At 46.3% G+C, this 26307-nt stretch overlaps 2 protein-coding genes across 14 annotated transcripts in view; both read right to left on the reverse strand.

Annotated features, from left to right (window-relative positions):
* Positions 1–12072, reverse strand: part of LOC129814543 (mitogen-activated protein kinase kinase kinase 20-like) — a gene marked incomplete at its 3' end in the record, with an annotated part of 35833 nt that extends 23761 nt beyond the window's left edge. The window contains exons 1-7 of the mRNA XM_055867719.1: positions 11700–12072; positions 7255–7342; positions 5643–5744; positions 4833–4898; positions 4597–4625; positions 3947–4084; positions 3469–3555 (exon numbers count right to left, since the gene is read on the reverse strand). Of these exons, the coding sequence (XP_055723694.1) occupies positions 3469–3555; positions 3947–4084; positions 4597–4625; positions 4833–4898; positions 5643–5744; positions 7255–7342; positions 11700–11858 (669 nt within the window). The remainder of the gene's footprint in view (positions 1–3468; positions 3556–3946; positions 4085–4596; positions 4626–4832; positions 4899–5642; positions 5745–7254; positions 7343–11699) is intronic.
* A 2410-nt stretch (positions 12073–14482) lies between these two features.
* The window catches only part of LOC129813913 (rap guanine nucleotide exchange factor 4-like), a 58434-nt gene continuing 46609 nt past the window's right edge, over positions 14483–26307 (reverse strand). For 12 of the 13 annotated variants that reach the window (XM_055866537.1, XM_055866533.1, XM_055866525.1 and 9 more), the window contains 5 exons: positions 26024–26074; positions 25861–25948; positions 25199–25263; positions 24999–25053; positions 14483–15374 (listed from right to left, as the gene is read on the reverse strand). In XM_055866537.1, coding sequence (XP_055722512.1) covers positions 15247–15374; positions 24999–25053; positions 25199–25263; positions 25861–25948; positions 26024–26074 — 387 coding nt within the window. In that variant the 3' untranslated portion in view covers positions 14483–15246. The remainder of the gene's footprint in view (positions 15375–24998; positions 25054–25198; positions 25264–25860; positions 25949–26023; positions 26075–26307) is intronic. The other variant, XM_055866531.1, reaches the window with a different exon arrangement.

Raw genomic sequence — 26307 nt, forward strand, 5'->3', positions numbered from 1 at the left:
AGAACAGGTGTATATATACTGAGATCATGTGACACTTAGATTGCACACAGGTGGACTTTATTTAACTAATTATGTGACTTCTGAAGGTAATTGGTTGCACCAGATCTTATTTAGGGGCTTCATATCAAAGGGGGTGAATACCTATGCATGCACCACTTTTCCCTTTTTTAGAATTTTTTGAAACAAGTTATTTTTTTTATTTCACTTCACCAATTTGGACTATTTTGTGTATGTCCATTACATGAAATCCAAATAAAAATCTATTAAAATTACAGGTTGTAATGCAACAAAATAGGAAAAAAGACAAGGGGAATGAATACTTTGCAAGGCACTGTACACTCACATGAACACATCTACATTATGAAGTAGGAAACCAAGGCAATGTTACAATTAAAGAAAACCCAATGCTCAGGCTCAAGTACAAAGCAACAACAGGCAATAGGATACATCCACTGTAAGGGGCAAGGGGATAATTTGGAAACAGTTTTCTCTGGAGGGATTTAAACTGAAATAAATACATCTCTTTCTCTCACCACTATTGGACCCCATCCAAGAGCATACTGGGATACTCAGCAATTATGTTCTCAGATCTCTATACAGTGCAGCACACTATTACTGGAATATACACAAAGTTTAAACCCCCTTTCACCCCCTACACCAGAGTTTCCCAAACTCGGTTCTCGGGACCCCAAGGGGTGCACGTTTTGGTTTTTGCCCTAACACTACACAGCTGATTCAAATTATCAAAGCTTGGTGATTAGTTGATTATCTGTATCAGCTGGGGTCCGATGGACCGAGTTTGGGAAACTCTGGTGTAGGGGGCTATATGTGTGTGTGTGTGTGTGTGTGTGTGTGTGTGTGGAAGGGGGTTTAAACTGAGGCCAGTACAGTGCCACTGACACGGCACGCTACCAAAGCCTGTGGGCTCTCCTTCACCGTGGCTAACGTGAGTAAAACATTTAAACGTGTTAACCCTCGCAAGCCTGGCAGCCCAAACAGCAGAGCATGTGCAGACCGGCTGGCTGGTGTGTTCACGGACATATTCAATCAATCCCTATCCCAGTCTGCTGTACCCACATGCTTCAAGATGGCCATCATTGTTCCTGTTCCCAAGAAAGCTAAGGTAACTGAACTAAATGGCTATCGCCCCGTAGCACTCACTTCTGTCATCATGAAGTGATTTGAGAGACTAGTCAAAAATCATATCACCTCTACCTGATACCCTAGACCCACTCCAATTAGCTTACCGCTCCAATAGGTCCACAGACGACACAATCGCCATCACATTGCACACTGCCCTATCCCACCTGGACAAGAGGAATATCTATGTAAGAATGCTGTTCATTGACTACAGCTCAACATTTTACACCAAAGTACCCTCCAAACTCGTCATTAAGCTGGAAGCCCTGGGTCTCAAACCCGCCCTGTGCAACTGAGTCCTGGACTTTCTGACGGCTGCCCCAGGTGGTTAGGGTAGGAAACAACATCTCCGCCCCGCAGATTCTCAACACTGGGGCCCCACAAAGGTGCATTCTCAGCCATCTCCTGTACTCCCTGTTCACCCATGACTGCATGGCCATGCACGCCTCCAACTCAATCATCAAGTTTGCAGACGACACTACAGTGGTAAGCTTGATTACAAACAACGACCGGACAGCCTACAGGGAGGAGGTGAGGGCCCACGGAGTGTTGTGTCAGGAAAATAACCTCACACTCAATGTCAACAAAACAAAGGAGGTGATCGTGTACTTCAGGAAACAGCAGAGGGAGCAGTCCCCCATCCACATCGACGGGACAGTAGTGGAGAAGGTGTAAAGTTTTAAGTTCCTCGGCCTACACATCACGGACAAACTGAAATGGTCCACCCACACAGACAGCGTGGTGAAGAAAGCGCAACACCACCTCTTCAACATCAGGAGGCTGAAGAAATTTGGCTTGTCACCTAAAACACTCACAAACTTTACAGATGCACAATCGAGAGCATCCTGTCGGGCTGTATCACCGCCTGGTACAGCAACTGCTGAGCCCAGAAGCGCAAGGCTCTCCAGAGGGTGGTTCGGTCTGCACAACACATCACCGGGGGCAAACTACCTGCCCTCCAGGACACCTACACCACCCGATGTCACAGGAGGCCAAAAATATCATCAAGGACAACAACCACCCGAGCCACTGCCTGTTCACCCCGCTATCATCCAGAAGGAGAGGTCAGTACAGGTGCATCAAATCTGGGACCGAGACACTGAAAAACAGCTTCTATCTCAAAGCCATTAGACTGTTAAACAGCCATAACTAACATAGAGTGGCTGCTGCCAACATACAGACTCAAATCTCTTGCCACTTTAATACATTTAATGAATGGATTTAATAAAGGTATCACTAGTCACTTCAATAACGGCACTTTAATAATGTCTACATATCCTACATTACTCTTCTCATGTGTATATACTGTTTTCTATACCATCTACTGCATCTTGTCTATGCCGCACGGCCATCGCTCATCCATATATTTATATGTACATATTCTTATTCATCCCTTTACGCTTGTGTGTACAAGGTAGTCGTTGTGAAATTGTTAGATTACCTGTTAGATATTAGTGCACTGTCGGAACTAGAAGCACAAGCATTTCGCTTTACTCGCATTAACATCTGCTAACCATGTGTATGTGACCAATAACATGTGATTTGATTTGAAACATGTCCAGTAATTCCAGTAATAGTGTGCTGCACTGTATAGAGATCTGAGAACATCATTCCTGAGTATCCCAGTATGCTCTTCGATGGGGTCCAATACACACACAACATAAACCCCCCTTCACACACACACACACACACACACACACAGTATAAACCCCCCTACACACACACACACACACACACACAGTATAAACCCCCCTACACACACACACACAGTATAAACCCCCCTACAGCACATGGCCAAGCTCCATAGCAGAGTATACATGCCTTACAAGAGCAGAGAGGTGAGGTCAGCTCTAGAAATAATCCTTTCCCTCCTCACAGCGGAAAGCATCACATTGTTACTCCGGCTCTGTGTGTGTAACTTGTTCAGTGTGTGCATGTGTTTTATGCAGTGGTTAAATTACATAAGTAAAAATAAATGATGTCTGAGTGTTGGAGTGTGCCCCTGGCTATCCGTAAATGAAAAAAAAACAAGAAAATGATGCCGTCAGGTTAGCTTAATATAGGGAATTTGAAATTATTTATACTTTTTCTTTCAATACTCATTCATATTTTAGCAATTACATTTACTGGGTGACTTTCACTTTTACTTGAGTCATTTTCTATTAAAGGTATGTTTACTTTTACTCAACTATGACAATTGGGTCCTTTTTCCACCACTGGTTTTATGTTTGATTCTGTGTATGACTGTCTTGTATTTGCAAGTGAATCTGAGCCACTTGAAGCTCTTAACTAATCGTAAAATAGAAAAATGTGTCTTTGTGTGTGTACCTCTTGTTTCTCCACCACCAGCCAAGCCACCTGCAGCCCCTCGAAGCCTTTAAAGGGAACCTCTCGTGTCAGCATTTCCCATAGCACCTGGTAACACACACACACACGAGTGCGTACACACACAAGTACACACACACGCGCGCGCACACACACGCGCACACACAAGAGCGCACACACACAAGAACACACACACAAGAGCGCACACACACACACACACGAGCGCGCACACACACACACACACACACGAGAACACACACACACACACACGAGCGCACACACACACACACACGAGCGCACACACACACACACACACACGCACACAAATACAAGAGCGCACACACACATACACACACACGAGAACACACACACACACACGAGCGCACACAGACACAAGATGATATGCCAGATGTTTTGCAGTGAAGATTTTGCTGAAAGACCACTTGAGGTAGAACATATCCTGCCACACAGACACACTCACCACTCCGTAGGAGTATGTATCACAGGTCTCTGATACAGGTAGGCTCTGTATGACTTCTGGGGCCATCCAGGGGAAGGTGCCCACCACTGTCATGTGCATGGTGTGGGACTGGAACTTAGACGCTCCAAAATCACAGATCTGCCAACAGACCAGAGAGAGAGAGAGAGAGCATTGGGACACTAAGCTACAACATTCTTTTTTTATTTTACTTTTATTTAATCAGGTAGACTAGTTGAAAACAAGTTCTCATTTACAACTGCGACCTGGCCAAGATAAAGCAAAGCAGTGTGACACAAACAACAACACATGGACATGAGTTACACATGGAATAAACAAACATACAGTCAATAATACAATAGAGAAAGTCTATATACAGTGTGTGCAAATGAGGTAGGATAAGGGGGGTGAGGCTATAAATAGGCTATAGTGGTGAAATGATTACAGTATGGCAAATTAAACACTGAGGTGATAGATGTGCAGAAGGTGAGTGTGAAAGTAGCGGTACTGGGGTGCAAAGGAGCAAAATAAATAACAATATGGTGATGAGGTAGTTGGATGGGATATTTACCGATTGGCTATGTACAGGTGAAGTAATAAAGGATGTATAAGTGAAAACACACAATAATTGTTAGACACCCTACTATATATACCTTGAGCACTTTGTCTGCTGTCAATACCACTGTAGAAGGAACAGAGATCAAAGGTCAGTCCACAAGAGGAGCATCTACTTCTCATCATTATGGCATTCCTCACTGTCAAAATATGATTCATTCATCATGATTGGTTTACAATGGAACGTTTTTCTGTAGCAGTAGCAGTGAGGGAAATGTTGGATTTCCTGGTGGGTAGATACGTTTGGTTGCAGATTTTGTGTGCAGTTGGTTACCGTTTCGTGACTTGAGGTCTCTGTGAATGACTTTGACTGGGGCTTCTGAATGAAGATAGTGCATTCCTATTGGACAGAAACATTAAACATCCTGAGCCACGGACCAATGCCTAACCAACAAAATGTAAACAACTCTGCTAAACAATGGCTACCAGTCTCCAAACAAGTCACTGATCCTCACACCAGAGAAGAATGTGCTCCTGTTGCACTCAGCCAGCTAACTTTGATAAATAATCAGAAATAACTATTGACTTTCTGATTCATTAATAAAGCTAAAAATACACACTGAGTGTACAAAATATTAGGAACACCTTCCTAATATTGAGTTGCACCCCCTTTTGCACTCAGAACAGCCTCAATTCGTCAGGGCAGGGACTCTACAATGTGTCGATAGCGTTCCACAGGGATGCTGGCCCATGTTGACTCCAATGCTTCCCACAGTTGTGTGAAGTGGGCTGGATGTTCTTTGGGTGGTGGACCATTCTTGATACACAAGGAAACTGTTTAGTGTGAAAAACCTATCAGCGTTGCAGTTCTTGACTTTAAAAAAACATGAATGGATCGGCGTCCCATCAACAGGACAGTTGTAAATCATTCAGCACGTTATGTCAAGATAGCAGATTTTAGAGTAACAACAAATGTCGGTACATAGAGGTGTCATACATCGGCTGAAAGCTTAAGTTCTTGTTAATATAACTCCACTGTCCAATTTACAGTAGCTATTACTGCGAAGAAATGCCATGCTATTATTTGAGGAGAGCTCCTCCTGAGGGAGCAGGGAAAGGTGTTTAAAACTATGTCTGTCTTTACCTTTGGCTATCTCCATGGCCCAGGTCATGATCTGTTCCATGTCCATCTCCTTACTCTGCTCACTGGACAGGTACTCATACAGAGAACCTCCGCCTGCATACTCTGGAGAGAAAATACAATTATGTTTTTTTTATTTTTATAATGTACACCTCCGTTCAAAAGTTTAGGCTCACTTAGAAATGTCCTTGTTTTTGAAAGAAAAGCAAATGTTTTGTCCATTTAAAATAATATAAAATTGATCAGAAATACAGTGTAGACATTGTTAATGTTGGAAATGACTATTGTGGCTGGAAACGGCTGAATTTTTATGGAATATCTACATAGGCAGACAGAGGCCCATTATCAGCAACCATCACTCCTGTGTTCCAATGGCACGTTGTGTTAGGTAATCCAAGTTTATAATTTTAAAAGAAGGCCAAAATCCCGGAGTCACCTCTTCACTGTTGATGTTGAGACTGGTGTTTTGCGGGTACTATTTAATGAAGCTGCCAGTTGAGAACTTGTGAGGGGTCTGTTTCTCAAACTAGACAATCTGCTGTACTTGTCCTTTTGCTCAGTTGTGCACCAGGTCCTCCCACTCCTCTTTCTATTCTGGTCAGAGCCAGTTTGCGCTGTTCTTTGAAGGAGTAGTACACAGCGTTGTACGAGATCGCATGGAATAGCCTTCATTTCTCAGAACAAGCATAGACTGACGAGTTTCAGGAGAAAGTTCTTTGTTTCTGTCCATTTTGAGCCTGTACTCGAACCCACAAATGCTGATGCTCCAGATGCTCAACTAGTCTAAAAAAAGGCCAGTTGTATTGCTTCTTTAAATCAGCACAACAGTTTTCAGCTGTGCTAACATAATTGCAAAAGGCTTTTCTAATAACCAATTAGCCTTTTAAAATGATAAACTTGGATTAGCTAACACAGTGTGCCATTGGAACACAGGAGTGATGGTTGCTGATAATGGGCCTCTGTGCGCCTATGTAGACATTCCATTAAAAATCAGCAGTTTCCAGCTACAATAGTCATTTACAACATTAACAATGTCTACACTGTATTTCTGATCAATTTGATGTTATTTAAATGGAGAAAATATTTAGCTTTTCTTTCAAAAACAAGAACATTTCCAAGTGACCCCAAACTTTTGAACGGTAGTGTATTTCTGCAACTCAAGACACTTTGTAAGAATTGTACAGTACAGTGGAGTGTAGAAAAAACACACAGACACAATCATATACATTCACACACACAGGCACACACACAGAGAGAACAGGGGTTGAGATCGTCCAACAGTCTTCCTACTGTCACTCACAACCTGAACTCATAACGACTTGAGAAACGCCAAACATAGCTTAGCACCTCAGGCTCACACACACACACACACACACACACTTGGTAGTGTGTTCTGTAAGTCATTATAATGGGCAGGGCTGTCACAGAGCTTATGTCCTGCCAGGAAATACAACACACACAGTCTGTGGCCTAAACATTGATCCTCAACCTGTTGTGGTTCCATATCCATTGGCGAGTGTATGAGGAAAATACACACACGCACACACACATACACACACACACACACACACACACACACACACACACACACACACACACACACACACACACTGACCTGTGACGATTCCATAGTTGGGGGACTCCAGTACGGCTCCATAGAACTGAATGATGTTCTTATGACTGAGAATACTCAGAATCTCAGCCTAGAGGGGGGGGGGGGGGGTTGGGCGGAGACAGCATGAGTGTGTACTGTATGCATCACAGGAGGCTGCGGAGGGGATTATTGCTCATAATAATGACAGGACTGGAATGGTATCAAACACATGGAGCCCACGTGTTTGATGTGTTCAATAACATTCAATTTATTCTGTTACAGCCATTATCATGAGCATGTTTTCCCCAATAAGGTGCCACCAGCCGGCTGTGGTGTGCACAGTATATACTTACTATAGGTGTACTGTATATGAAAAGGATATTGATCACTCTGATATAAGCGATCTGAGGGATGTACACAATGTTTTTCTGCTATGCATGTCTGTACCATATTCACTTTTTCACACTCTAAGGTTAGGGTCAGAGCACCTAGCAACGCAACGTCAACATGGCAAACATGCTATCAATCAACTCACGAACAGGCCATATCTACTATAGAACACAGACATTTTGTATCAACCTTTTACTAGATAGAGTCATTGAAAAATCTACTGTTATTAAACAATCCCACTGTTTTCAAACCAAACATCAAGGCTACAGCTCCACAAAGATTAATTAATGTGTATGCATGTGTCTGGGCACGTGCATGTGTGCATGCATGGATGTGTGTGTGAGTGAGTGTGTGCATGTGCGTGTGCTTAGAAGTGACCCAGCCCCTGCCAGTACATGTCTCAACAGTTATTCACCCATCAAGGGAGAAAGTCAGGCAGTGTAATGACAGTGTCACAGCCAGGCTAGGTCACCATAACCCATGGTTTTCTGCTGGGTCGGGAACTCATTTATACTGGGTTACAATTTCAGACTGGATTGTGGCAGGAAATAGTGTTTTGTTCATTGTGTGGGCCACATAGTTTGTTTGGGAATCACTGAACAGCAGTATCACACCAGAGAAACAGATAGCCCATACAATATCTCACAGAATAGGAGGAAGAGAAGAAGAAGACTATGTTATTAACAAATGTACTCCACAATGATAGGAAGAGGAGAGGTACAGGTAACAGCAGAGGGAACAGCAGAGGGAGCAGCAGAGGGAACAGCAGAGGGAGCAGCAGAGGGAGCAGCAGAGGGAACAGCAGAGGGAGCAGCAGAGGGAACAGCAGAGGGAACAGCAGAGGGAACAGCAGAGGGAACAGCAGAGGGAACAGCAGAGGGAACAGCAGAGGGAGCAGCAGAGGGAACAGCAGAGGGAGCAGCAGAGGGAGCAGCAGAGGGAACAGCAGAGGGAGCAGCAGAGGGAACAGCAGAGGGAACAGCAGAGGGAACAGCAGAGGGAACAGCAGAGGGAACAGCAGAGGGAACAGCAGAGGGAACAGCAGAGGGAGCAGCAGAGGGAACAGCAGAGGGAACAGCAGAGGGAACAGCAGAGGGAACAGCAGAGGGAGCAGCAGAGGGAACAGCAGAGGGAACAGCAGAGGGAACAGCAGAGGGAACAGCAGAGGGAACAGCAGAGGGAGCAGCAGAGGGAGCAGCAGAGGGAACAGCAGAGGGAGCAGCAGAGGGAACAGCAGAGGGAGCAGCAGAGGGAACAGCAGAGGGAGCAGCAGAGGGAGCAGCAGAGGGAACAGCAGAGGGAGCAGCAGAGGGAACAGCAGAGGGAGCAGCAGAGGGAAGAGGAGAGGGAACAGCAGAGGGAGCAGCAGAGGGAACAGCAGAGGGAGCAGCAGAGGGAAGAGGAGAGGGAACAGCAGAGGGAGCAGCAGAGGGAACAGCAGAGGGAACAGCAGAGGGAAGAGGAGAGGGAACAGCAGAGGGAGCAGCAGAGGGAACAGCAGAGGGAGCAGCAGAGGGAACAGCAGAGGGAACAGCAGAGGGAACAGCAGAGGGAACAGCAGAGGGAACAGCAGAAGGAAGAGGAGAGGGAACAGCAGAGGGAACAGCAGAAGGAACAGGAGAGGGAACAGCAGAGGGAACAGGAGAGGGAACAGCAGAGGGAACAGCAGAGGGAACAGCAGAAGGAACAGGAGAGGGAACAGCAGAGGGAACAGGAGAGGGAACAGCAGAGGGAACAGCAGAGGGAACAGCAGAGGGAGCAGCAGAGGGAGCAGCAGAGGGAGCAGCAGAGGGAACAGCAGAGGGAACAGCAGAGGGAACAGCAGAAGGAACAGCAGAGGGAACAGCAGAGGGAACAGGAGAGGGAACAGCAGAGGGAACAGCAGAGGGAACAGCAGAAGGAACAGGAGAGGGAACAGCAGAGGGAACAGGAGAGGGAACAGCAGAGGGAACAGCAGAGGGAACAGCAGAGGGAGCAGCAGAGGGAGCAGCAGAGGGAGCAGCAGAGGGAGCAGCAGAGGGAACAGCAGAGGGAACAGCAGAAGGAACAGGAGAGGGAACAGCAGAGGGAACAGGAGAGGGAACAGCAGAGGGAACAGCAGAGGGAACAGCAGAGGGAGCAGCAGAGGGAGCAGCAGAGGGAACAGCAGAGGGAACAGCAGAGGGAACAGCAGAGGGAACAGCAGAGGGAACAGCAGAGGGAGCAGCAGAGGGAGCAGCAGAGGGAGCAGCAGAGGGAACAGCAGAAGGAACAGCAGAGGGAGCAGCAGAGGGAACAGCAGAGGGAACAGCAGAGGGAACAGCAGAAGGAACAGCAGAGGGAACAGCAGAGGGAACAGCAGAGGGAACAGCAGAGGGAACAGCAGAAGGAACAGGAGAGGGAACAGCAGAGGGAACAGGAGAGGGAACAGCAGAGGGAACAGCAGAGGGAACAGCAGAGGGAGCAGCAGAGGGAGCAGCAGAGGGAGCAGCAGAGGGAACAGCAGAGGGAACAGCAGAGGGAACAGCAGAGGGAACAGCAGAGGGAACAGCAGAGGGAACAGCAGAGGGAACAGCAGAAGGAACAGGAGAGGGAACAGCAGAGGGAACAGGAGAGGGAACAGCAGAGGGAACAGCAGAGGGAACAGCAGAGGGAGCAGCAGAGGGAGCAGCAGAGGGAACAGCAGAGGGAACAGCAGAGGGAACAGCAGAGGGAACAGCAGAGGGAACAGCAGAGGGAACAGCAGAAGGAACAGGAGAGGGAACAGCAGAGGGAACAGGAGAGGGAACAGCAGAGGGAACAGCAGAGGGAACAGCAGAGGGAGCAGCAGAGGGAACAGCAGAGGGAACAGCAGAGGGAACAGCAGAGGGAACAGCAGAGGGAACAGCAGAGGGAACAGCAGAGGGAGCAGCAGAGGGAGCAGCAGAGGGAGCAGCAGAGGGAACAGCAGAAGGAACAGCAGAGGGAGCAGCAGAGGGAACAGCAGAGGGAACAGCAGAGGGAACAGCAGAAGGAACAGCAGAGGGAACAGCAGAGGGAGCAGCAGAGGGAACAGCAGAAGGAACAGCAGAGGGAGCAGCAGAGGGAACAGCAGAGGGAACAGCAGAGGGAACAGCAGAAGGAACAGCAGAGGGAACAGCAGAGGGAGCAGCAGAGGGAACAGCAGAGGGAACAGCAGAGGGAACAGCAGAAGGAACAGCAGAGGGAACAGCAGAAGGAACAGCAGAAGGAACAGGAGAGGGAACAGGAGAGGGAACATGAGAGGGAACCGCAGAAGGAACAGCAGAAGGAACAGGAGAGGGAAGAGGAGAGGGAAGAGGAGAGGTACAGGTAACAGCAGAGGGAGCAGCAGAGGGAGCAGCAGAGGGAACAGCAGAGGGAACAGCAGAGGGAACAGCAGAGGGAAGAGGAGAGGGAACAGCAGAGGGAACAGCAGAAGGAACAGGAGAGGGAACAGTAGAGGGAACAGCAGAAGGAAGAGGAGAGGGAACAGCAGAGGGAACAGCAGAGGGAACAGCAGAGGGAACAGGAGAGAGAACAGGATAGGGAACAGGAGAAGGAACAGGAGAAGGAACAGGAGAGGGAACAGCAGAGGGAACAGGAGAGGGAACAGCAGAGGGAACAGCAGAGGGAACAGCAGAGGGAACAGCAGAGGGAACAGGAGAGGGAAGAGGAGAGGGAACAGCAGAAGGAACATGAAAGGGACCATGAGAGGGAACAGGAGAGGGAACAGGAGAGGGAACATGAGAGGGAAGAGGAGAGGGAACAGGAGAGGGAACATGAGAGGGAAGAGGAGAGGGAACAGGAGAGGGAACATGAGAGGGAAGAGGAGAGGGAACAGGAGAGGGAAGAGGAGAGGGAACAGGAGAGGGAACAGGGAACAGGAGAGGGAACAGGAGAGGGAACAGGGAACAGGAGAGGGAACAGGAGAGGGAACATGAGAGGGAACATGAGAGGGAACAGGAGAGGGAACAGGGAACAGGAGAGGGAACAGGAGAGGGAACAGGAGAGGGAACATGAGAGGGAACAGGAGAGGGAACAGGAGAGGGAACATGGAACAGGAGAGGGAACAGGAGAGGGAAGTGTGTCTCTCCTACCTCAGTCTCAATCTTGAGTAGTTTCTTCACAGCGACCTCTTTATCCTGAGATATCCAGTGTGCTCGGTACACAGTCCCAAAGCTGCCCCCTCCACAGTTCTCATAGAACCGCAGGTCCTCATGTTTAATCTGGACAAACGAGGCACCCAGAGACGACATGGTTGACACACACTCAACGACAGCCGCTCTGAGTAAACAGAGCAATCTGAGAGGGGAGGGAACAGAGAGAGAGAGGGAAAGGGTCTGAGAGAGGGAGAGAAAGTTTTATCACACACACCTGATAGCAGAATGGACTCAGAGAGCGAGAGAGCAGAGAGCGAGAGAGAGCAGACAGAGGGAGAGCAGACAGAGGGAGAGCAGACAGAGAAAGAAAGAGAACAGACACACAGAGAGAAAAGACACAGAGATAGACAGAGAGCGCAGACAGAGAGAGAGAGAGAGAGAGAGAGAGAGAGAGAGAGAGAGAGAGAGAGAGAGAGAGAGAGAGAGAGAGAGAGAGAGAGAGAGAGAGGGGAGAGAGAGAGAGGAACCCCTAGACAACATCCGCTGAAATGGCAGAGCGCGAAATTCTAAAATATTTTTTTGAAATATTTAACTTTCAGACAAGAGCAATACACCAAATTAAAGCTTAGCTTCTTGTTAATCTAGCCACCTTGTTCGATTTCAAAAAGGCTTTACAGTGAAAGCACACCATTCGATTATGTTAGGTCAGCGCCTAGTCACAGAAAAACATACAGCCATTTTCCAGCCAAAGAGAGGAGTCACAAAAAGCAGAAATAGAGATAAAATGAATCACTAACCTGTGATGATCTTCATCAGATGGCACTCATAGGACTTCATGTTACACAATACATGTATGTTTTGTTCGATAAAGTTCATATTTATATCCAATAATCTCAGTTTACATTGGCGCGTTATGTTCAGTAATGTTGTGCCTCGAAAACATCCAGAGAATTTGCAGAGCCACATCAATTTACAGAAATACTCATCATAAACTTTGATAAAAGATACAAGCGTTATGCATAGGATGAAAGATATACTTGTCCTTAATGCAACCGCTGTGTCAGATTTCAAAAAAGCTTTACGGAAAAAGCACACCATGCTATAATCTGAGTATAGCGCTAAGCCACAAAAACAAGCCATACAGATACCCGCCATGTTGTGGAGTCAGTAAAAGTCAGAAATAGCGTTATAAATATTCACTTACCTTTGATGACCTTCATCAGAATGCACTCCCAGGAATCCCAGTTCCACAATAAATGTTTGTTTTGTTCGATAAAGTTCATCTTTATGTCCAAATACCTCCTTTTTGTTAGCGCGTTTAGTTCACCAATCGAAATGCACGAGGCGCGGGCAAGTCCAGATGAAAGTCCAGACGAAAAGTCAAAAAAGTTATATTACAGTTCGTAGAAACATGTCAAACGATGTATAGAATTAATCTTTAGGATGTTTTTATCATAAATCTTCAATAATGTTTCAACCTGACAATTCCTTTATCTTTAGAAATGAAAAGGAACGCAGCTCGCGCTCACGGCTGCGCACGAGACTTAGCTCATGGCATTCTGCCAGACCCCTTAGTCAAACAGCTCTTATTCGCTCCCACTTCATGGAAGCCTGAAACAAGGTTATAAAGACTGTTGACATCTAGTGGAAGCCTTAGGAAGTGCAATATGACCCCATAGACACTGTATATTCGAAACGGCAATGACTTGAAAAACTACAAACCTCAGATTTCCCACTTGCTGGTGGATTTTTCTCAGGTTTTCGCCTGCCATGTGAGTTCTGTTATACTCAGACATCATTCCATCAGTTGTAGAGACCTCAGAGTGTTTTCTATCCAAATCTACCAATAATATGCATATATTAGCTTCTGGGCCTGAGTAGCAGGCAGTTTACTCTGGGCACGCTTTTCATCCGAACGTGAAAATGCTGCCCCCTATCCCAAACAGGTTTTAATCACATTCTGCTCTCTGCCTGTTATCCCCTTTCCCGGTCAGTGTATGTGGTGTTTGTTCTGTGTGTGACCTGTCCCTTCAAATATGGCTGCTGACATCCAGAGTATTCATGCATGGGTTTATTGCTTCTATAGAACCCCCCCCCCCCCCCTTCACACACAGACACACAGGTCAGAGACAGGGCTAGACAATGAGTCTACTCTAGTTTGACACTCAACCCCGTCTCTCACTCACTCATCAACTAAAACCTCACCACACACACCAGGAACAAGGAGGCAGTGACATCACCAGTCTGGAATGACCATGGTGACATGACAAACCCATAGAGATAGTTAAACAACATTGTATCTGTCCCATCATGGTGTCTGTGAGAGCACGGGCAGCGCCATTGAGACCGTCTCCATTTTGAAGTAGTACATTTTCTTCTTCTACTACTTCTATGAGTTGGCAAACAAACAGAAATGAGGCATACTGCCACCTGTAGATGTATTTATTTTTTCTTCACAAAGCAAGGTTGGAGATTTACTGCCACCTGGAGTTATGGAATGTTTCCTCACTAGTATAATTCATTGGCTGATCCCTCCTGGTGACCTGGATGGAATAATCTGATCCTTCCTTAACCCATTGGAGGTCCCACCCAGTTGACTGGTGAAAGCATGGGCAGCGCCATTGAGAACTAACACAGGCTTTTGAGCACTAGAGTCCTCTATCTATCTACATGGACCAATCCAGGAATGACCGTGATGACAAAATCAACAGGGGACAGACCAGTTGACATCACTATCAGGGACAAAAACAGTGACCAAATCAGCAATAACCACCAGAATCTGATGTTTTGATTAGATATTTTTATTTACAGTTCAGACAGACTATATGCTCTCAACCCACTGACATCATGATGAGGTAAAACAAGTTCTAGTCCAAGTTAAATATACAGTATAGAACCCACATTTACAAAAAGTACATGAAGAAAACACAACTGAGAAAAATGACTGATTTGAATTGAATAACAATACGCTACATGAGTTGTGCTTTAATGCAAAAATTAATAACAACTTTAGGACAATTTTCAGAACACTGCGTAACAAAGCTAGAGCTTTTCCTTCTCTATATTACTTTATGTAAAGATCTTGGTATTTGTAACATACTTTGTCTTATGTTTTACATCTACTCAAAGTAAGGGACATAATAATATGTAAATAAGACTTAAAACCTCTAGTTGTAACTTTTTTCAGTTTCTTTTTAAATACTTTTTTCTATCTCCATTTAGAGTAACCTTACACGTAACAGAGAAATCAAGAGTCTCTTATCTCTAAATCATATCTCTTCTATGTGATGTCACAGAGGAGCTGAGGGTTCACTATGATGTCACAGAGGGCAAAGTGTTCTGTATGATTTCACAGAGGGCTGATGGTTCTGTGTGATGTCATAGAGGGCTAAAAATGCCATGTGATGTCATAGACATCTGACTGTTCCATATGATGTCAGAGGCCCAGTGAAGCCATTTGATGTCATAGCAATGAAGGTTACTTGATCTTACACAGAGGCTCTGTATGATGTCATAGAGGGTAACAACTGCATGGTGGGCAGGCTCAGGTTCTGCGGGGCTCTAGCCTATAAGAGAATGTTGTCAGGGTCCGTTGTTTGTCAATCACACACAGCTTCCTGACATAACCCCTCACCTCAGCATGGTTCTTATTGGGCTGACACACCTCAGGGTCTGAGAGAGAGAGAAAGTGTAAGAGAGAGAAAGTGGGAGAGAGAGAAAGTGCGAGAGACACACACACAGAGAGAGAGAGAGAGAGACGAGAGAGAGCGAGACAGAGACACACACAGAGAGAGAGACACACACAGAGAGACACACACAGAGAGACACACACAGAGAGACAGAGAGAGACACACACAGAGAGACAGAGAGAGACAGAGGAGAGAGAGAGAGAGACAGAGGAGAGAGAGAGAGACAGAGGAGAGAGACGGAGAGAGAGAGAGAGAGAGAGAGAGAGAGAGAGAGACACGCACACACAGAGAGTGTGACAGAGACAGACAGGTCCATAAATATTTGGAATTGACCAAGTTATTATTATTTTGGCTCTGTATGCCATTACAATGGATTTGAAAGGAAACAGACTTTCAGCTTTTATTTGAGGGTATTTACATCCAAATGGGGTGAACAGTGTAGGAACTACAGCACTTTTTATATGTGGTCCCCCCCCCCCCTTAAGTAATTGGACAATTGGCTGCTCAGCTGTTCCATGGCCAGGTGTGTGTTATTCCCTCATTAGTTAATTTACAAGTAAGCAGATAAAAGGTCTAGACTTGAAGTGTGGCATTTGCATTTGGAATCTGTTGCTGTTAACCCTCAATATGAAGTCCAAAGAGCTGTCACTGCCAGTGAAGCAAGCCATCATCAGGCTGACAAAACAAACCTATCAGAGAGATAGCAGAAACATTAGGTGTGGCCAAATCAACTATTTGGTACATTCTTAAAAGAAAGAACTCTGGTGAGCTCAAGGAAACCAAAAGGCCTGGAAGACCATGGAAAACAACGGTGGTGGACAACAGAATAATTCTTTCCCTGGTGAAGAAAAACCCCTTCACAACAGTTGTCCAGATCAAGAACACTCTCTAGGAGGTAGGCGTATCTGTGTCAAAGTCAAGAGAAAATAGTAAATACAGAGGGTTTATCACAAGATGTAAACCATTGGTAAGCCTGAAAAACAGGAAGACCAGATTCGAGTTTGCCAGACAACATCTATAAAAGTCTATACTGTTCTGGAACAACGTCCTATGGACAGACCAGTAGTGGAAAAAGTACCCAACTGTCATAGTTGAGTAAAAGTAAAGATACCTTAATAGAAAGTTACTCAAGTAAAAGTCACAAGTAAAATTCTAATTGAGTAAAAGTCTAAAAGGTTCTTGGTTTAAAATATACTTAAGTATCAAAAGTAAAAGTATAAATATTATTAAAAATGATTATATTAAGCAACCAGAGGCCACCATTTCCTTGTTTTTTATTTATTTATGGATAGCACAGGACACTAACACTCAGTCATCGTTTACAAACAAAGCAAGTGTGTTTAGTGAGACCACCAGATCAGAGGCAGTAGGGATGACCAGGGATGTTCTCTTGATAAGTGGGGGGCATTTGACTATTTTCCTGTCCTGCTAAGCATTCAAAATTTAACAAGTACTTTTGGCTGTCAAGGAAAATGTATGGAGTAAAAAGTACAATATTTTTTTAAGGAATGTAGTGAAATATAAATAGTAAAGTTACCCCAAAAAACTACTTAAGTACTGGGAGAGATGAGACAAAGATCAACTTGTACCAGAATGGTGAGAATAGTATGGAGAAGGGAAGGAACTGCTCATGATCTGAAGCATACCACTTCATCTGTGAAGCATGGTGGAGGTAGTGTTATGGTTTGGGCATGTATGGCTGCCAATGGAACTGGTTCCCTTGTATTTATTGATGATGTGACTGTTGACAAAAGCAGCAGGATGAATTCTGAAGTGTTTAGGGCTATATTATCTGCTCAGATTCGGCCAAATGCTTCAAAACTCATTGGACGGCGCTTCATAGTCCAGAGGGACAATGACCTGCAGCGTACTGCGAAAGCAACCCAATACTTTAAGGAAAAGAAGTGGCATGTTCTGCAATGGCCAAGTCAATCACCTGACCTGAATCCAATTGAGACTGCATTTCACTTGAAGACAAAACGCCCCAAGAACAAGCAGGACCTGAAGACAGCTGCAGTAAAGGCCTGGCAGAGCATCACCAGGGAAGAAACACAGCATCTGGTGATGTCTATGGGTTCCAGACTACAGGCAGTCATTGACTGCAAAGGATTTGCACTATCAAAATAAAGTTGCACACTCCATGTATGAACTCCCAGCAATTTAATGGGTATTTACCAACGTTTCGGCATCACTGTGCCTTCCTCAGGGTAATGTCATGTGTCACGTTCCTGACCTGTTTTCTGTTGTGTTGTATGTGTGTGATGGTCAGGGCGTGAGTTTTGGGTGGGCAGTCTATGTTTTCCGTTTCTATGTTGGTTTTGGGTTGCCTGGTATGGCTCTTAATTAGAGGCAGGTGTTTTGCGTTTTCCTCTAATTGAGAGTCATATTAAGGTAGGTTGTTCTCACTGTTTGTTTGTGGGTGATTGTCGCTGTGTCTGTGTTTTTTGCACCACACGGTACTGTCTCGTCTCGTCTCGTTCGTTCGGTCGTTCCTGTTCATGTGTTCTTCGTTTCATGTAAGTTCGTAGTTTAGGTCTGTCTAGTTCGTTTTGTTATTTTGTAAATTAGTCAAGTGTATTTCGTGTCTGTTATTAGTCTTGCAATAAAGTCATTATGTATTCACAACCCGCTGCGCCTTGGTCTACTAACTCATGGAAAGACAGCCGTTACAGAATCACCCACCAAACCCAGATCAAGCAGCGGGTTAATGGACAGCAACGACAGCGCACGAAGCAGGATTTATGGTCTTGGGAGGAGATCATGGAAGGAAAAGGGCCATGGGCTAAAGTGGAGGTGAATCGCCGCCCATGGGAACAGCTGGAGGCAGCTCGGAGAGCGGAGGAAACCGGAGGAAACCGGAGAGAGGAACCGGCATTATGAGGGGACACGTCTAGCACGGAAGCCCGAAAAGCCCGTGAGTACTACCCAAAAATTTCTTGGGGGGGCTAAGAGGTAGTGGGCCGAGGGCAGGTAGGATACCTGCGCCCACTTCCCAGGCTAACCGTGGAGAGCGGGAGTACGGGCAGACACCTGTACATGTGCATACCCAGTGCGGGTTATTCCACCTCCCCGCACTGGTAGGGCTAGATTGGGCATTGAGCCAAATGTCATGAAGCCGGCCCTACATATCTGGCCACCAGTACGTCTCCTTGGCCCGGCTTACATGGCACCAGCCTTACGCATGGTGTCCCCGGTTCGCCTACATAGCCCGGTGCGGGTTATTCCACCTCCCCGCACTGGTCGGGCGACGGGGAGCATTCAACCAGGTAAAGTTGGGCAGGCTCGGTGCTCAAGGGAGCCAGTACGCCTGCACGATCCGGTATTTCCGGCGCTACCTCCTCGCCCCAGCCCAGTACCACCAGTGCCTACACCACGCACCAGGCTTCCAGTGCGTTTTAAGAGGCCTGTTCCTCCTCCACGCACTCTCCCTATGGTGCGTGTCTCCAGCCCAGTGCCTCCAGTTCCGGCACCACGCACTAAGCCACCTGTGCGTCTCCAGAGCCCTGTACGCACCGTTCCTTCTCCCCGCACTCGCCCTGAGGTGCGTGCCGTCATCCCGGTACCTCCAGTTCCGGCACCACGCACCAGGCCTACCGTGCGCCTCAGCAGGGCAGAGTCGGCCGTCTGCCCAACGCCTTCTGCACTGCCTGTCTGCCCAGCGCCTTCTGAGCCGCCAGCCAGTCAGGAGCCGCCAGAGCCGCCAGCCAGTCAGGAGCCGCCAGAGCCGCCAGCCAGTCAGGAGCCGCCAGAGCCGCCAGCCAGTCAGGAGCCGCCAGAGCCGCCAGCCAGTCAGGAGCCGCCAGAGCCGCCAGCCAGTCAGGAGCCGCCAGAGCCGCCAGCCAGTCAGGAGCCGCCAGAGCCGCCAGCCAGTCAGGAGCCGCCAGAGCCGCCAGCCAGTCTGGAGCCGCCAGAGCCGCCAGCCAGTCAGGAGCCCCCAGAGCCGCCAGCCAGTCAGGAGCCGCCAGAGCCGCCAGCCAGTCTGGAGCCGCCAGAGCCGCCAGCCAGTCAGGAGCCCCCAGAGCCGCCAGCCAGTCAGGAGCCGCCAGAGCCGCCAGACAGTCAGGAGCCCCCAGAGCCGCCAGCCAGTCAGGAGCCCCCAGAGCCGCCCGCCAGTCAGGAGCCCCCAGAGCCGCCCGCCAGTCAGGAGCCCCCAGAGCCGCCCTCCAGTCAGGAGCCGCCCTCCAGTCAGGAGCCGCCCTCCAGTCAGGAGCCGCCCTCCAGTCAGGAGCCGCCCTCCAGTCAGGAGCCGCCCTCCAGTCAGGAGCCGCCATTAGTACAGAGTTGTCCCTCTGTCCTGAGCTGTCCCTCTGTCCTGAGCTGTCCCTCTGTCCTGAGCTGTCCCTCTGTCCTGAGCTGTCCCTCTGTCCTGAGCTGTCTCCTCTGTCCTGAGCTGTCTCCTCTGTCCTGAGCTGTCTCCTCTGTCCTGAGCTGTCTCCTCTATGTAGGAGAGGCCTTAGTAAAGGTTCCTGGACCATGGTTGGGGGCGAGGGTCGCCACTCAAAGGACGCTAAGGAGGGGGACAAAGACAGTGGTGGAGTGGTGTCCTCGTCCACCGCCGGAGCCGCCACCGCGGACAGATGCCCACCCAGACCCTCCCCTTGAGTTTTAGGGGTGCGCCCGGAGTTCGCACCTTGAGGGGGGGGTTCTGTCACGTTCCTGACCTGTTTTCTGTTGTGTTGTATGTGTGTGATGGTCAGGGCGTGAGTTTTGGGTGGGCAGTCTATGTTTTCCGTTTCTATGTTGGTTTTGGGTTGCCTGGTATGGCTCTTAGAGGCAGGTGTTTTGCGTTTTCCTCTAATTGAGAGTCATATTAAGGTAGGTTGTTCTCACTGTTTGTTTGTGGGTGATTGTCGCTGTGTCTGTGTTTTTTGCACCACACTGTACTGTCTCGTCTCGTTCGGTCGTTCCTGTTCATGTGTTTTTCGTTTCATGTAAGTTCGTAGTTTAGGTCTGTCTAGTTCGTTTTGTTATTTTGTAAATTAGTCAAGTGTATTTCATGTCTGTTATTCGTCTTGCAATAAAGTCATTATGTATTCACAACCCGCTGCGCCTTGGTCTACTAACTCACCGAAAGACAGCCGTTACACATGAATACTTGAACCAGGTTATGTAGACAAACAGTGCAATTAGTGTAACCAATGACAGTAGTGAGGGGTGTGTCACAATGATTAAGTTAATTCAAATGAATTAGTGACTGTTAAATAGTATATGGCATATTAAATATATTACGCTATTGTTATGATATAGAAACATAATGGAATATTGTACATCATATTAGCATCAACTTACATTGTTTCATTAAATTTCACATAATAATTTCACACCTATCCCAAATGGGAACTACAAATGTGGCTAATAGCACTATAAAAACGTATTTCTTCAGACACCCACATACAGGTCGAAAGATCCCTGTTAGGGGTATCATCTCATGCAAGACCAAGTGAGTAATCTATCTCATCACCTGTTCATGTGGAAAAGCGTATGTGGGACAAACGAAAAGACAATTAAAACAACGCATAGCTGAACACCGCAGCAAAATCAGGTGTAAGAACATTGACTATCCAGTAGCAGCTCAATCAGGTGTCAGAACATTGACTATCCAGTAGCAGCTCAATCAGGTGTCAGAACATTGACTATCCAGTAGCAGATCAATCAGGTGTCAGAACATTGACTATCCAGTAGCAGCTCAATCAGGTGTTAGAACACTGACTATCCAGTAGCAGCTCAATCAGGTGTCAGAACACTGACTATCCAGTAGCAGCTCAATCAGGTGTCAGAACACTGACTATCCAGTAGCAGCTCAATCAGGTGTCAGAACATTGACTATCCAGTAGCAGCTCAATCAGGTGTCAGAACATTGACTATCCAGTAGCAGCTCAATCAGGTGTTAGAAAATTGACTATCCAGTAGCAGCTCAATCAGGTGTCAGAACACTGACTATCCAGTAGCAGATCACTCAGGTGTCAGAACACTGACTATCCAGTAGCAGATCACTCAGGTGTCAGAACATTGACTATCCAGTAGCAGCTCAATCAGGTGTCAGAACATTGACTATCCAGTAGCAGCTCAATCAGGTGTCAGAACACTGACTATCCAGTAGCAGATCACTCAGGTGTCAGAACACTGACTATCCAGTAGCAGATCAATCAGGTGTCAGAACATTGACTATCCAGTAGCAGCTCAATCAGGTGTCAGAACATTGACTATCCAGTAGCAGGTCAATCAGGTGTTAGAACAGGGGTGTCAAACTCAAATACCCAGTGGGCCAAAATGTAAAACCTGAACAAAGTCGCGGGCCAACATTGAACAAATTAACCTTTTAATATGGACCCAAACAAGTTTTTCTTTAACATTGAATATGGAACAAGCATCGCTTATTACCATACAATATATAATTTAATAGTGGAGACATGCAAAATCGAATTTCAAATGAAAAAACACAATGGCATTCATTTATTAAATAAATAAAAAAATTATAAAAATCGTATGCCTCTTTTCTATTTGCAGCCTTCTGATTTAAATACCAAAATAAACTTTTTCCACTGGCTAATAATTTTACAAAGAAAATTATAATAAATTAATCAACCATTCAAGCCCATGCCTTGTAGCAAGAAAAAGTGCACAAAGAAAACATTAATTATTGCACACTGATCTAATCTGATGTGCCCAAGCCAGATACCTGGCATCTCTTCTTGGATGCTAGTTCATCAATGTCTGGGCTCAGGCTCTGAGCTGAAGAAATCCTCAGTATCGAGCGAAGGTGTTCATCAGTCAGACGTCTCCTGTGAGTTGTTTTGGTCATCTTCATCGAGGAGAAAAGTTGCTCGCATAGATAAGTGCTGCCGAACATGGAGAGCATCTGAGCAGCTTGGGTGCGGAGCTGAGGCATTGTGTCAGGGATGAACCGTGGAAACTGTGCGGCGCCCACAGCATCATACTTTGACTTCAGCGTGTCGTTGCACTGGAGTTCAATCAGCTCCATTTGGATGTTGGTTGGTGCATTTTCCACATCAACTGCGAAGGGATTACTAAGCAGTTCAAACCTACATTTCTGGACATCGAAGGCGGCAAATCGCCGGCTAAACTCAGCGGCGAGAACACTGAGTTTTTCAGCAAACTGTGCGCATGGGAACACGGCGGTAGAGATCTGCGCTTTTATGGTTTGGCAGCAGGGAAAATGGCAAGGGTTTCCTTGCAGCATCTGATTCTCCCACAGGCACAGTTTAGTTTTAAAGGCCCTCACTGCAGCGTACATGTCTGTGATGATGCGCCCCCGCCCCTGAAGCTGCAGGTTCAGCGCATCGAGATGGCTCGAGATGTCACAGAGAAAGGCCAGCTCACACAGAAACTTTTGCTCCCGGAGCTCTGCTGTATCCTTCCCTTTGGTTTCCAGGAATTGACATATTTCCTCACGCAGCTCGAAACATCTGTTCAGTACTTTTCCTCTGCTTAGCCATCTCACCTCTGTGTGATACGGCACGTCTGCGTATTCCGAACCACACTCCTCTAGAAAAAGTTTAAACTGGCGGTGATTCAGACCTTTGGCTCTTATAAAGTTAACTACCTGTGTTACTGTGGTCATAACATGTTCCATCTTTAGGGCTTTGGCACACAGTGATTCCTGATGTATGATGCAGTGGTAAACAGTTAGCTCACCTGCACAGTTCTCTTCCCGCATCTTCTCCCGAACCTTGCCCACCAGTCCACTCTTTTTACCGCACATCGCTGGCGCACCATCTGTCGTTAATCCAACGAGTTTATCCCACGGCAGCTTTATTTCAGTTACACATTTGGAAACCTCCTCAAAGATTTCCTTTCCTGTGGTTGTGCCATGCATTGATTTGAATCCCAATAGCTCCTCCGTAACACACAGATTTGAGTCCACTCCACGGATGAAGACTGACAGCTGAGCAGTATCAGATGCGTCGCAGCTCTCATCCACAGCGAGGGAGAACGCAACGAAATATTTTCCCTTTTCCATCAACTGGTCATACAGATTGGTGGCAAGATCACATGTGCGATCAGCTACTGTGTTCCTGCTCAGGCTCACGTTTGAAAATGCTTGCTTTTTCTCTGGGCATACGAGGTCACAAACTTTCATCATGCACTTTTTCACGAACTCTCCCTCATTAAAGGGCCGGGCTGATTTTGCGATCTCTGCTGCCACTATATAACTAGCCTTTACAGCAGCCTCACTTTGTGATGTGGCTTTTTTGAACATATTCTGTTGTGAAACCAAACTTCTTTTCATCTCCTCTACTTTCTGGCTCCTTTGAGTCATGTCCAGGTCCTTGTATTTGTCATGGTGTTTCGTTTCATAGTGTCGTCTAATGTTGTACTCCTTACTTACAGCCACGTTGACTCCACAAACAAGACAAACAGGTTTGTCTTTTACATATGTAAACAGATATTCTGCCTCCCACTTGTCCAGAAAGCTCCTGTTTTCTGCCTTTCTTTTCGCCATTTTTGGGAAGGGATATCGCGCTGACAGTTGTAGCGTCTATGTTGCTATGACTACTGTCACAGAGGAGAGGGCGTTTCTGGGTCCTGTCCTGATTAGCGCGTGAAAACAACAGCAGAGCATTATGGGATTCGTAGTATTAGCGGTGAATGCGCTGTATAATACCGGCAGGCCAGCTCTAGTACTAATTTGGTATTGTCTCGCGGGCCAAATATAATTACCCCGCGGGCCAAATTTGGCCCGCGGGCCAGAGTTTGACACCCATGTGTTAGAACATTGACTATCCAGTAGCAGCTCAATCAGGTGTCAGAACATTGACTATCCAGTAGCAGCTCAATCAGGCGTTAGAACATTTACTATCCAGTAGCAGCTCAATCAGGTGTCAGAACATTGACTATCCAGTAGCAGCTCAATCAGGTGTCAGAACATTGACTATCCAGTAGCAGCTCAATCAGGTGTAAGAACATTTACTATCCAGTAGCAGCTCAATCAGGTGTAAGAACATTTACTATCCAGTAGCAGGTCACTTTGTTGAAGCTAACCAACCCATTTTAATTAACTTAATCATTATGACACACCCCTCACTACTGTCATTGGTTACACTAATTGCACTGTTTGTCTACATAACCTGATTCAAGTATTCATGACATTATTTAAGGCACAGTGATGCCGAAACGTTGGTAAATACCCATTAAATTGCTGGGAGTTTATATAATGGAGTGTGCGACTTTCTTTATTTTGATAGTTTATTCGCCGTTAGTCAGCACCTCCACACAAACTATTATGCTGGGTGTGCACCAGCTCATGTTTTTTAATCTGCAAAGGATTTGCAAACATGTATTAAAACTCACAATTTAACTTATGATTGTTAGTTTGTCCAATTACTTTTGAACTCCTAAAAATGGGGGGGGACCACATTATAAAAAGTGCTGTAATTCCTACACCGTTCACCCAATTTGGACGAAAATACCCTCAAATTAAAGCTGAAAGATTGTTTCCTTTAAAATCCATTGTGGTGGCGTATAGAGCCAAAACGATAATAACTTTGTCAATGTCCAAATATCTATGGACCTGACTGTTTGTATTGTTAATGCCTATTGTTATGGGTTCAGCTGAAAGGACCACTAGACATAATCCGAGACTTACTGAACGGCTGACTCCTGCAGTGTCTCACCGCCCGGATGGTGTTTGCGATCACCCGCTGGAAAACCCAACAACAAGCAGTGTCTCATATCATACAGAAGTTGTATTAATGTTCTATGAAGGTTGTGGATACTACAACATACAGTACATATAGGTGGCATGAACAGTTTATGAGCATCTTATGAACACCTGTGTATACTCACCATCTTCTCAAAGTTGACCATGTTGTCTATGAATGTCTTGTTGCCCTCGTGACTAAAAGTCATGTCTGGGAACAGAATCGAAAAAGGAGTTTAAAACAGAGGACATACTATAAACTACCTCATCTTAGTTTGAAAACAGCCACCCCTAGTCATAGACTGTTCTCTCTGCTTCCGCACGGCAAAGGGTACCGGAGCTCCAGGTCTAGGTCCAAGAGGCACCTAAACAGCTTCTACCCCCAAGCCATAAGACTCCTGAACAGCTAATCAAATGGCCACCCAGACTCTTTGCATTGGCCCCCCCCTCTCCCCCTCTTTTACACCACTGCTACTCTCGGTTGTTATCGTCTATGCATAGTCACTTTAATAGCTCTACCTACATGTACATATTACTTCAACTAACCAGTGCCCTCGCACATTGACTCTGTACCGTTATCCCCCTTGTGTATAGTCTCGCTATTGTTATTTTACTGCTGCTCTTTAAATATTTGTTACTTTTTATTTCTTATCCATATTTTTTTAACTGCATTGTTGGTTAGGGGCCCGTAAGTAAGCATTTCACTGTAAGGTTGTTACCTGTTGTATTCGGCGCATGTGACAAATACAATTGGATTTGAAAACGTTTCTGTTGCATACCTACTCCATGCGACCGAGCTTGGGCTTACCTTTGAGGAGGAGGGGCATGAAGGGGATGATTGGCGGCTCTATTTTGGTGACGGTCAGCCGGTATGCCCGGTGGTTCCTGGACGGGTCCTTGGAATACACACACATCACAGTTAAGGTCAACAACTGTATTGTTCATTTAGGGGTCTTTGAAGAGCAACTCACCATCATGCTCTCAAACTCAGCATAAAACTTCTTGAACTTGCTGGGGAGTTTCTGCCAACAGAAAGAGAGAGAGGTTCAGGGGTGTCACGATCGTGTGGAGGATTGACGGACCAAAACGCAGCTTTAGGAAAATAAGCCATCTCCTCTTTATTAACGAAGAAGGCAAACGAAACAAAAACACTTAAAGACTAAACAAAACAAGAAAACGATCGTGAAGCTAAACAACGATGTGCACACACTGGCTACAAACGTATCACATAGACAACTACTCACAACAAATGAAA

This window comes from Salvelinus fontinalis, chromosome 17, assembly GCF_029448725.1.
Source record: "Salvelinus fontinalis isolate EN_2023a chromosome 17, ASM2944872v1, whole genome shotgun sequence".
In the NCBI taxonomy this organism is placed as follows: domain Eukaryota; kingdom Metazoa; phylum Chordata; class Actinopteri; order Salmoniformes; family Salmonidae; genus Salvelinus; species Salvelinus fontinalis.